Here is a 13,109-nt window from a genome sequence, read left to right as displayed (position 1 = left end):
AAAAGTTTTGTAAACAATCTTTCCAGATAAAAGATTTCCCTGTATGTTATTCACCTTTGTTGCCTCACCTTTAATACTCCTCTGTCTTTTTTGGAGGTAATATCTTCTCCTTGTTCAGCAACAGTGGCTGCTGGGTTTTCTCCATTGTTCTTGGCACCTTCATCAGTAGTCATTGTCTTTTGTAAGTAGAAACCCTGCCAAGGATAAACATTTTAGATAGGGAAAAAAATTAATTCTTTATGCATCTGAAATGTCCCTGGGAACTGAGATTTCCTAGACTTAAGATTTACTTAGGGCCAGTAAGGTTAGACACTGAAAACAAAAACAAAAGCATTTGCTATGAGCATGTATTGATATCATCAGGCATGTAAATACAAAATCATTCAATTCTTTAATTTCCCATCTAGCTCTGGTTCCAAATTAAGGAGTGGTACAAGTCGGGTTTGATGGTGATTATTTTTCTTTTTTTAACATGATTACACAGTGAGAAAACAAGTCTTCTCAGAACTTTGAAAATGTTCTTTTTCTACAGCTACATTCTTGACAGAAAATTAAGAACTTATCTAGTGATTCAATAAAAGAAGTGACAATGTACCATGGTGGCAAACAAAACAGGTTTTAGAATCTGACAGAGTTTGAGTGCTAGCTCCAGCTATTGACACGTGTTACATACTTAATCTTGCTGAGCCCTTAGTTTCTCATCTGTAAAATGGAGATAGTACACTGTTTTTGGTGTTATTTGTACCTTAAAAGCATAAGTATTTATCATCATTATTGGATCTTTTATAGGACATTTTCCTTCTCCTGCTCAAAATATCTACAGAATTAATTTTTTCTCTGTGGCACTCAAGGCACTTCATAATCTGACCCTAACCTACCTTTCAAGCCTAGCATCCACTTTCATATTAAGTCATGCTCTAGCCAAACTAGACCAATTCCTCTCCTATAACAAGCCCCGTGTGCTCCCATATCCATGCTTTGGTTACTCTTTCTTTTTCCCCAAATACTCTATTTCCCATCAATGCTACCTCCATCATACTAACCTTGACTCTGTATGTGGGGGTCATTTTCCCCTTTTATATACTTTCTTAGCTTTTCTCTTACCTTACTATTTATATTTATTAGAGGACATACCTGCTAGATTTGAAAGGTCCTTGAAAGCAAAGGTCATGCTTTGTTCACATTTAAATTCCCTAGAATGCCTCTACCTTTTAGAATGCAAAGAGCAAGGAACTTAGGAAAAAACTTGGGGGTTTTTCTCTGCTTCTTACAAACTGATGTTGGCTACTTTAACTTCTCTAAGCTTTTTCCCCTAACTGTGTAATTAGAATAAAAATATTCAGTTTCACAGGTAACCTGAATTAGTGGTGTAGTTATACTTTAAAAATATACCATTTGTCAGGTGTGGTGGCATTCGCCTGTAGTCCCAGCGACTCAGGAGGCTGAGATAGGAGGATTGCAAGTTTGAGGCCAGCCTCAGCAACTTAGCGAGACCTCATCTCAAAAAATAAAAAGAACTGGAGATGTGGCTCACTGATTAAGTGCCTCTGGGTTCAATCCCCAGTATCAAAGACATAAAAAAAGAAATAAACCATTCAAATATTATCTCTTATTATTACTATCAGTCACCTGATTGACTTTTTTTTTTTTTTTCATGCAAGGCAAACCAATGTTACCAACCAGCAAATCAATAGGCTAAACAAAACTCACCTGTCCATGATTAATTCCACACTGCTCCCAGGTTGAGCAGAGAAAAATCAAGAATCAAAGACTTCACATAATGCTAACGATAGACTTAAGGGGTCCTTCAAGTCACCTCTTAGACCCTCTGTCCACACAATCAAAAAGAGCTACTTTATACTTGTGAAAAATGTCTTACTGGTATAATAATTATGTTATATTATATAACATATATTGTAGAGTTTTGACTCATTTCCAAATGACCTAAGTTTACTTCAGTGACAACAAAGACACAAATCATACTGCTACGCCCAGAAATCTTCAAAGAGAACACCAAAATCCAGGACTAAGCCCCTTTGCTTTATTTTCCAGCACAGTTTATACCAAACATAAAAGATCCAAATGTTTGGCTCAGGATAAGTGAAAGGCTAGAACAAATCGTTCTCAAATAAACAACAAAAATTAAGTACCTAGCTCTACATGATGTTGGGCTGGATAATCAGGAAAATGAGATGAATAGGATTGCTTCTCAGCTTCCAGAAACCTACTGTTTATAACATATTTTTCTGATGCCAACAAACGTATAGAAGGCACCTCAACAACAGAGGGAAAAGAACTTAAATATTTCAAAGTTCATGTCTGTATCCCTGAGAAAATACATGCAGGTAAAAAGTTCCTGGGGTCTTACAGATATAGTGACATCCATTAATTAGACCCCTGGAGAAGCCATGGTTTAAAGTATTGAACAAATTAAAAGGTGAAATTTATTGGAAAAAGAGCCACACAGTCTCAAAGTGTCCTCCCACAGATTACTTACTTAAAAAGGAAAAAGACCTTTCCGATGAAGGGATCTACTTAATATCCCCTTAATAATTGATTTGCATCATAACCAAACAATGCAACACCCATAATGAAATAAGCTCATATTAGTGGGCCTGTTGATATGATGCAGTAGGAAATATACATCACCTAGGTGGTGTTCTATCCAAATATTTAACTCAAAACTAATCAAGAATAAAAGACAAAATTGGATTGTGGACAATTCTACAAGGCAGGTGGCCTAGTCTCCTAAAAAAATGTTAATATCATAAAGGACCACCATCATCACCTTACTGCCCAAAAGAGATAAATAGAAGGCTTGTTCTAGACTAATGATGATGACTTGAAAACCAAGTGTAATACGTAATCTTTGGCTGGGTCCTGATTAGGGGGATAAAAAGTTATAAAAGGATATTTTGGGGAGAATCAGAAAAAGTTGGAAAATCATAGTGTCTATTAACTTCTTACTGGTGTAAAATGTTAGCTTTCTGGGATGTGCAATAGTATTGTGATTTTATGTAGAATAATATTCTTGTTCTTAGGACATACATGTTTAAGTATTCAGGGGTGAGTTGTCACAACATCTGCCACTTTTTTAAATTTATTTTTTAACTGATACATAAAATTGTTGCTCTGACAATCACTGAAAAAGAGAGAAAGCTCCCAAGTGTAAATGTTGCAAAAAAAGCATAATGGAGCATTGAGTAAACATAACTATGACATATCCAAAAGCAATGCTTTTTTTGAATGCTAATCATTTGGAGTTCAGCAAAAATTTTTGTGAATGAAAATACTGTTAGTTCAGTCAAGAAAAGTTTTCCAGCCAGGAGCCCAGCGAAAATACACTTTGAGTGTTCAAAAGCATATAAATCTAAAAGAATAAAGAAATAAACTGGGTACGGTGGTGCATGCCTCTAATCCCAGCAGCTCGGGAGGCTGAGGCAGGAGGATCTTGAGGTCAAAGTCAGCCTTGGCAACGGTGGGGCTCTAAGCAACTCAGTGAGACCCTGTCTCTAAATAAAATACAAAATAGGACTGGGGATGAGGCTCAGTGGTCGAGTGTTACTGAGTTCAATCTCCAGTACCACTCTCACTCCCCACCCCTCCCAAAAAAGGAATAAGTTGAATTTTCCAAGTATTTCCCCTTAATTCCACTTAGGTCATGGGGGAGAGTATAGTTTTCATAAACCAAAAATAAATACATAGTTTTTTTAACTTTATCAAGTTATGATATGAAAAAGGACAGACAATTCCCAAAAAACTTTAAGACAGTTTTGCTCTATTTATAATAGACTCTTCTTCCTTTCCCCCACCCTAGGTTTATTCTGGATTAAAAATCACTATGTAGTTATGGATATTAATCTATGATAAAGCTTACTGTGCTGAACTGTCCAAAGTGGGGAAATTGTTACCCAGAACATCAGAAAGGGAACACAGAGTTCGTTCTGTTATGAACATGCCAGATAAGCATGCACTCTCCAAAGTGCTAGTCAGCAAACACCTGAGACATAACAGAAAAATGAGAATACGCTTAATATTTCATCAACAGTGTACTGGAAACTTCACTTAACATAACTAAATTATTAGATGCCTCCAAATGGGATGTTATTTTTAAAGCCTTTCCCACTGATTCCCCATGTATATTACTTACTTTGTTGTTCTCTTTGTTAGACTATAGATATCTTGCATCAGACCATTCTACTGTGTAATAGGAATGTACAGAAAGAAGACAAAAAAGAATACAGCAACTGGTTACTTTATTAGAAGTACTGAAAATCATAGTGGCATTCTTTCTAAACACCACAGACGTCTAGGTCATGCTGGCTTTCAGTTTCCTATAACTAAAACATTAAAGAAGACACAAGGAAAGAGGTATACCTAGGCCTCATAACAGAAGCAACATAAATGAATCTTAATTGTGAAAATTTCTCTAAGGATGGACTAACAAGTGCTCAAGTAAATTTTAACCCCAGCACTTTCTCAACTGTTTTCCACAGAGGCTATACCATTTTACATTTGCAACAGCAATAAACAGAGTGTCAGGAAGACTTATCTATTTGTTTCCCTCAGGAAATTTCTTTCCTCCACATGGGGATGGGATCAGAGAGATGAATAAAAACAATTCTCTACACACTTGTACACATTTTTCTTTTTTCTTTTTAATGTTGTTGTTTTTTTGTGTGCCAGGGACCAAACCCAAGGCCTTGCATATGCCAGATAAGTGCTCCTCCACTAAGCTACATCTTCAGCCTACATTTAACATAATTAGTGACTGGGGAAATGCAAAGTAAAACCACAATGAAATAATATTTCATACCCATTAGTATAACTATTATTGAAAAGGGGGCAATGGGGAATAAAATATTTGGTGATGATAAGGAAAATGGAAATCCCTGTGCATTGCTGTTGCAGATGTAAAATGGTATAGCCTCTGTGGAAAACAGTTTAGTCGTTCCTCAAAGTGATAAATTCAGAATTACCATTCAATCCAGCAATTTTACTGGATACATATACTCAGAACTGAAAGCAGGGACCTAAACAGATAAATGCTTGTACACCAATGTTCACAGCAGCACTGGTCACAACAACCAAAAAGTGAAAACAACTCAAGTGTCTTATCAGATAGATGGATTAAAAAAATACGTGCATATGCATATATATGCTTGTTACATAATTAATATTATCAAATCATAAAAAGGAAATTCTGATACATGCTGCAACATGGAAGAATCTTAAAAACATTATCCCGAAAGTGAAATAAGCCAGACACAAATGAACAAGGGGGCCTAGAATAGTCAAATTTAGAGTTAGAAAGTAGAACAAAGATTTCCAGAACCTGGAGGGAGTAGGGAATGGGGAGTTGTTTAATGGGTACAGTTTCTGTTTGGGATGATGTAAAAGTTCTGGAAATGGATAGTGGTGATGGCTACAGCATTATAAATGTACTGAATGACACTGAATTGTACACTTAAGATGATTAAAATAATAGATTTTATATTTTATACAAATTGAAAAAGAAAGAAACCTATGGTCAGAACAGACAGAAATAACAGAAAGTCAGCCAGACTTAACTTCTCTTGCCTTTTTTTCTTCTTAATCCTCCCTTCCTCTCACATTTCCAAGCTGTAAATTGAACTTCTGGCTGTGATTATATCAGTTCTTCATGGGCCAAAGGCTCTGAGACATTCAGTCAGTAAGATAGGTGAGGAAAGAGAATCCTACACAGAACCTCTATCTTATAACTACAAATTATTTCTCCCTTTATGTCTTAAATACATACAATGGTTTCGTAAATTCACTTTTCTTCTCACTACCAGAAATTACGGAAGAAAGCAAAGTTAATAAACCAAATTTGCTTTGCCTCTGCTTAGTTGGATGAATTATTTTAAAATAAGTAGGAGGCAAAGGGTTATATTAATAGTAAAACAAAACAAAAAACTAGAAAATATTATCTAAAAGTTAACAGTATATAATAAAGAATGAATCAGAATATGGTATTTTCCCTCTTTAATTTGGCTTCAAAAAGATGAAAAGACAAGTCCTCAACTTTCTCTCTCCAAGGGATCCCGGAGAAGCTCTGGGCTTGGAGTTGGCACCAGAAAGCACAGGAGTAGGCTGGGGAGTTTCCTGGAGAACATTTGGGAATGAGAGCAGGAGATGGATTTGGATAAGGGAGGCCAGGCAGGTTTCTTTCCCTCCAGAACTCAGTGTAGATCTCATTTTTCCCTCTGGAAGACATAATTATGTTCTTTATTCTCAGAGTTCAGGTATATAACAGGGATATATGTAGGTATTATGTCTTTCTCTTTCTTTTCTGCAGGGGGTCTTAATATCCTGGTCCTTTACTGAAGACGAGTCTTGGGGAATCTCCAGAAATTTTTCTACTATTGTTTCTTTTCCTTCAGTGTCTCTGTCCTCGCTTTTAGAAGTCATTTTAGGCAGAGTTTGGACATCTGGGGGCTTATCCTTCACATTTCTTAAGCATTTTTCTAAACCTATGCTATACAATTACAAACACCTGTAAAGCTTTAAAAAGCTACTGATGCTTTCTTCCCTCCCAAAAAAGGTCTGGATATAATTGGCCGGTAGAGGGGCCAGGGTAACAGTGTTTCAAATAGCATGTTGTTAGAGGATTCTACTATGCAGCCAAATATGGCTGGGAATCACTGGGTTTTCTCTAGTTTTTCATCTTTGACTTTTTGTTTTATATTCTAAGATATTTTTCTCTCATGGAAGTTTTAGATACAATTTGGTCATCAGTTATGCTATTTTATTTCTGTTTAGTTCATTATCTGTTCAAGGAATTTTTAAAAAATTAGTAATGATGTTTTTCCTTTCTACATACTCATTGTTTTTATTAGATTATTTCTTGGCACTTTGTATTTTGTGGATGTAATTTTCTCTCAGTCTTTCTGAAGATACTACTTAGGATAAAATGGGATATTTCCTATGAGTAAGTATTTGGCAAAAAGTTCTTTGGTTTGGTTTTCTTACAGGAAAAGAAATGCCAGTTTTGTGTATTCCCTAGCATTTCCCTAGGGCACTAGACAATGGTAAAGGTTGAGAAAGTAATAACTGGAAATATGAGAAAAGTAGTATGTTTTCAGTATAAAAGTTAAGCAAGAGGAGGATACATAAAGATAGAAAAATGGCAAGTGAGACATCTGATACTAACACTATTATTAAAAAAACAGGGAAAATGAAATGCTTTGGGTTGACAGGGAAGTGGAGAGCAAAGGTTGAAGAACAAAGAACCAGACATCCTTTAAATACGTAAGGGAAGAGTCCAGGGGAAACAAAAAAGTAATGATTCAAGAAGAGGAAAAGCGTAGTCATAGATTTGCTCATCAATTAAATTTGTACAGATTGCTTAAGTTATAGCTGAATTAACTGTTATGATTAAACAAAAGTATTTCAAAGTTTTTCCTCAAGAGGATGATCATGGGAATGTTTAAATAAAATTGGGCAAATGCATACTATAAAAAATACTATGTGGATTACAATTATGCAAATATTACATATCACATGCCAAAATGTCTTTTTCATCATTGGTGTCCCTTTGAGTTATGATAGCTAAACTCTGAAAATATCATCGATACAGAACAGATGAGGTCTTAGCCATTCCAAACAAATAGTCTTCTAATGCTGACATGAATGAAATGGAAAGCTGTCCAAGATTTACTATTAAGTGAATGATGAGCTATAGAACAATTTGTAATATGATCCTATTTTTACAAGGTAAGTTGTGTATATGTGTACATATTTGCCTATATGTAGCATAAGAAATTTGCAAAAATATTTACAGATGTCCACTGCCCAAATGGCACTTCCTTTGGATGAGATTTATGAGGAGCAGGGATAAGAGGAAATTTTCTCTTAAATTTTATTTTTGTATTATTTAAATGGTTTAACATTGTTTTATTACTGTCATGATCTTTTCAAACATAGAGGAAGAAAATGAAACACTTGACATAAGTCACTCATCAGGTCTTTTCACTTTTTTCTCCTCACTTTAATTTCACATTTTATATAGCTTTCTAAAGAAAGCAAGAGAACTCTGTTTGGAGCATGTGATGCAAGGGGTTCTTGCAAGACATACAGAAGGCAATCAAAGAGAGGGCCCAAACTTAAAAGCGAAGTTTGGATGACAGTGATGTACTGGGGGGTCATCAGATTCTACATGGTAGTAATTAAGATAAAAGTATTATTGCAATAACTACTAAGCAAATAAACCAATGGTTCACAAACCTTTAACGTACAAGTCTCATTTCTGATTACTAGTTGTTTTGGCGGTACAGCTGAATAGTTTTAAAAACTCAAAACCATCACTAAAGAAGTCAGCAATATTACCATGCTAGATTAAAAAGATACGTAACAACTTGGAAAGCAACTGAAGTCACTGAACTATTCCTCTCATTGTCCTTCAATACCATACCATAGTTCAAATAAAACCCTTTCCTGTTCTTCTACCTCCTAAGGCAACTATCTGAACCTTCTCTGGTATTTTCCTGACTTTATACATTACTTCTTATCTCTCATAAGCTGTGTCAGGCCCCTTGGCTCAAAGGTACATCTGATAGACATAACTGTTAAAGTTGTGACAGAGGCTGCTAGTTTCTTAACATTATTTTCTCTCCCTCAATAATAAAATCTCCACTTTTTAATTGGATAGAAAGCTTTCCAGAATAAAACCCCAGTTTCCTCCCTTGCAGCTAAGTATAGCCATGTGACTAAATTCTGGACAATGGGATATAAGCCAAAAAATACCCTTAAGGGAGGGAGTGGCCAGCTCAAGAAAAAGAAGACTCTAAGAAGGGAATATCTGAGTTAAAAGCTGGAGGATAAGCAGTATATTCACCTATTTACTCAACAAATACCTAATAGGCACCTACTACATGCCAGGCATTATTCTAGTGGAGATACAGCTGTAAAACAGAACAATTTCTATCTCCATGGAACTAATTTTGGTAAGAGTAAACAATCAAACTAACTTCTGTTGTGCCTCTAATATCTGTCCATGCTTTGAATAGAAAAATCAAAATTTCTACCTATGTCACAGTGGTAGACTAACTTGAGCTGATTTCTTAGGGTCAGTTTAGTTCCAAATCTGCTGAAGATTTCTAGTAACAGGCCAACAAGGTAACATGTCACAAAAATCTGTGCACATTATATATGGAGAATGTGTCTTATTCATTTTTGTGCCTCCACCACCTAGTCTAAGCAAATGACATATAAGCAGCACTCAATAAAAGGTGAAATTAACTTGTGATTTTCAAAAGCACTCAAAGCAAAGTTGGTAAGAATTCATGCTGAAATATCACTACGAGTTGACTGCATTACTTTTCTAAATTTTAATCTGAAGAAATAAGGAAAATTACACTGTACCTGTGTGTCAACTATAAAATGTTGGGTTCTAATCAAAATTAGAAATTCAAGCATAATTAAAATCTATTTTACTAGTTTGGTTTAAACATGGATAATCAAGAACAAAGGACCACATCTCACTGTCAATCTCTGAGTATACATTAACCAGCAATAGGAAGAAAAGATAGCTCAGAGAGTTGGGATGCAGTGGGAAGAACCCTAGGATAAAAGTGTGTAAAACATTGTATTCTCTCATTAAAGCACTACCATATAAATTAAGTAGATTTAAAAATATGACTTTGCTTGTAATAAGTGCCTGTGGCCCCAGCTACAGGAGAGGCTGAGGCAGGAAGATCATGGAGCCCAGGAATTCAAGACTACAAAAACAAAAACAAGGCCAGGAACGGCAGCACACACCTGTAATCCCAGCGACTTGGGAGGCTGAGGCAGGAGGACAGAGTTCAAACACAGCCTCAGCAACTTATCAAGGCCTGTCTCTAATAAAGGATAATAGAGTGACTATAATATGTACAATCAGGAAAATAAGAAATTATTCTCCATTTATGTAAGATTTATCAAAATGCATAAATGCACTCTTGTCATGTATAACTAATTAGAACAATTTAAAAATTAAAAAAAACAAAAACAAAAACAAAAAACAAACAAACAAAAAATCACAGAGCTTCATTATGTTTCCCAAAGCCCATTAGAAGAAAAAACTGTGCAAGGATAGTATTTTCTAACAAAAGGAGTTGAAGATAGAAAATAATTATTTCCTTAGGGCATTTAAAAATGTATTAAGGATTAACTTTTGAGGGCTATGGATATAGCTCAGTGGTAGATCACTTGTCTGGCATGCATAAGATCCTGGGGCTCATCCTTAGCACCATGACAATAGTAACAATAATTAAAAAATTTAATTAGTTCTAAAAATAAATTTCCTTTACTTAAAAGAAAAATTAAAGCAAAAATTAATGTGTAACATCTGTTTGTAGTTTGTATACCTTTGTAATTCTGGATCTGAAATGATCTGAAGGTTTGTGAGTATGTGGAACCAATCAATATAAACAAAATAATACCATCTTAGGTCTGTGAACAAACCCTTATGTAGAAAAAACAAAAACGGTAGCCACCTTAAAGCCCCACCCACCATTAAAGTGTGGAAGGGCCAGGAAACTCAGATCTACTGGTAAACTAGTTGTGGGATCTTTGGTCCCTGCTCAGTTTCTCATCTATAAATTTCAGGGGTTAGACTGAAAGGGTACTTCAGTTCTAATATTTTCTATTTAGAATTACTTTTTAATAAATAAATACATGCTTTACTTTATGGGAAAATGAGGTTTGATAGATGTCAGGGAAAATAAGTTCCAAGGAATGGAAAAACTTATTTCGGTATTACAAAGTTAGTTTTCCACTGCAAACTGCCCTAGGGGGGAGGGGTAGGATATTAATTCTGAGTTTTACCCCCTTAGATACATCAGTTTCCTGTGGCTAACATAACAAATTACCACAAATTTCATGGCTGAAACAATGCAAATTTATTATCCTATCATTCTGGAAGAGTAAGTCCAAGAATGGTTCCCAATGCACTAAAATCAAGGGTTAGCAGGGCTGCATTCCTTCGGGAGGCCCTGGGGGGAAACTAGTTCCTGGCCTTTTCCAAGATTCTGAAGCATGCTCAAATTTCTTGGCTGGTGGTTCCCTTTCTTCATCATCAAAGTCAATAATTCTGCAATCCTTTGATCACTCTTTTGCAGTCACATCTCCCCCTAATTAGAGCAGGAAAAGTTTCTCCACTTAGGAGAACCCTGTGATTAAGTCAGACCCACCCATCTGAATAATCCAGGATAATCTCTCATTTCAAAGTCTTAAATCTTATTCACATCTGCAAAGTCCCTTCTGCCCTGTAAGGTAATATACTTACAAATTCCAGGTATTAGAGTAGAGGCATTTTGAGGGGTCATTATTCTACCTACCATAGATACCTAGCCATCCAGTCAAGGTCATAAGAATTTCTCCCAAACCTAGAATTTCAGTGACCTCCTCCATTTTGTACTTAAGGCTCTTAGGAAATTATATTTATCATTCAGTTGGGTAACAATGTTCTAATCTGACAGTAAAATAAAGTCTAACATTTGATATCCTTCTGAAAACTTCAGAATTTTGGAAAACAAATTAGAATATTTGGTTTCTCAATTTTGTAATAAGTTAAAATTGTAAGTAAACTTGATACATACAATGCATGTCTTACCACCTTATCAAACTCAATTAAAAAATTGAGTCCCTTGTTCCTTATGTGCTTCTGAAATTTCAGCAGCATGTTATAAATGTTGAAGAACATACAAGTATCTTTTTATAGATTTCATGAGAAATAATTAACTTACAACAAATCGTATATATTTAAGTGTACAGTAAGTTCTAAAATATGTATGCATAATCATGAAGACATCACCACAATCAAGATAATGAACCTGTCACACACAAAAAATTTCCTTTTGTCTCTTTATAACTCATCTCTCTCTAACTCAGTTCTCCAGGCAATCTCTGACCTGCTGTCTGGATATTTGCATTTTACAGAACTTCATATACATGAAATATGTAATGATGTCATTTTTTCTGGCTTTATTCTCTTACCATAATTATACTGACAATCAATCATGTTGTGTGTATTAATAGGTCATTCCTTTTTGTTGCTGAATAGTATTTCTTTGTATGACTATACCATTGATTTGTCTGTTGATACACATTTGTTTTCAATTTTAGTCTATTATAAATACAGATGATTTGTGTCCAAATCTCTATGTGGTCATATGCATTCATTTTTCTTGGATAAATGCCTGCAGGTGGAATGGCTGGGTCCCTAAGAGGTGTCTGTTTTCTGTCCTTAAGAAAATGCTGAATTGTTTTCCAAAGTTGTACCATTTTGACATTCTAAACAAAAATATATTAGTGGTTCAGTTGCTCCTTAGACTCACCAACACTTGTAACTGTTGGCCTTTTGAATTGAAGATATCTAGCATTCGTGTAGTGGTATCTTATTGTGGTATGATGTTGATCATATTTTCATGTGCTTATTTGCCATCCATGTATCTTCTTTGATCAAGTTGTTCAGAACTTTTGTCTATTTTTTACTGGGTTATTTTCTTATTACTGAGCTTTGAGAGTTCCTAACATACTGTGAAAACAAGACTTTATAAGATAAGGAAGTTGCAAATATTTTCTCCCATTCTATGACTGGTCCCTTCATTCTCTTAAAAGTTGCTTTTGAAGAATGTGAATACTCAAAGTCAAATTTATAAATTTTTGTCTTATAAGTCATGCTTCTGTGTTGGAGCTCACAACCTTTTACCAAATCCTAAGCCACAAAGATTTTCTCCCACAATTTTTATAGATTTGGGCTTTACATTTAGGTCTCTGGTCAATTTTGAGTTAACTTTTATTATATATGATGTAAGGTATGGATTAAGTTTAGTTATTTAAAGATCAAATTGCTTCAAAACCTTTAGTTTTTATTTATTTATTTATTTATTTTTCCTATTTAGGGGTCTTGGCAACTTCAAAAATTGATATTTTTTTCTGGACTCTTCCATTGTATTTCACAAAACTATTTGTTTATCTTTATACCAATTAACACTGATACCATGCTTTGATTATTGTAGCAATAATTTGTCCTGGCAATCCGTTATTCCTTTTCTTTGTTCTTTATCAAAATTATTTTGGCTTTTATTCTAGGTCCTTTGCATTTC

General features: G+C 34.9%; 1 protein-coding gene across 4 annotated transcripts in view; it reads right to left on the bottom strand.

The window, feature by feature from the left end:
* Fkbp5 (FKBP prolyl isomerase 5) overlaps positions 1–13,109 on the bottom strand; it is a 97,997-nt gene that overhangs the window by 53,341 nt on the left and 31,547 nt on the right. For all 4 annotated transcript variants that reach the window (XM_047557117.1, XM_047557118.1, XM_047557119.1 and 1 more), the window contains exon 2: positions 69–194. In XM_047557117.1, the coding sequence (XP_047413073.1) occupies positions 69–173 (105 nt within the window). In that variant the 5' untranslated portion in view covers positions 174–194. The remainder of the gene's footprint in view (positions 1–68; positions 195–13,109) is intronic.

The sequence above is a fragment of the Sciurus carolinensis genome, chromosome 7, assembly GCF_902686445.1.
Source record: "Sciurus carolinensis chromosome 7, mSciCar1.2, whole genome shotgun sequence".
Lineage (NCBI taxonomy): Eukaryota > Metazoa > Chordata > Mammalia > Rodentia > Sciuridae > Sciurus > Sciurus carolinensis.
The sequence above is the reverse complement of the archived record's forward strand: the minus strand, read 5'-3'. Positions and strand labels throughout refer to the sequence as shown.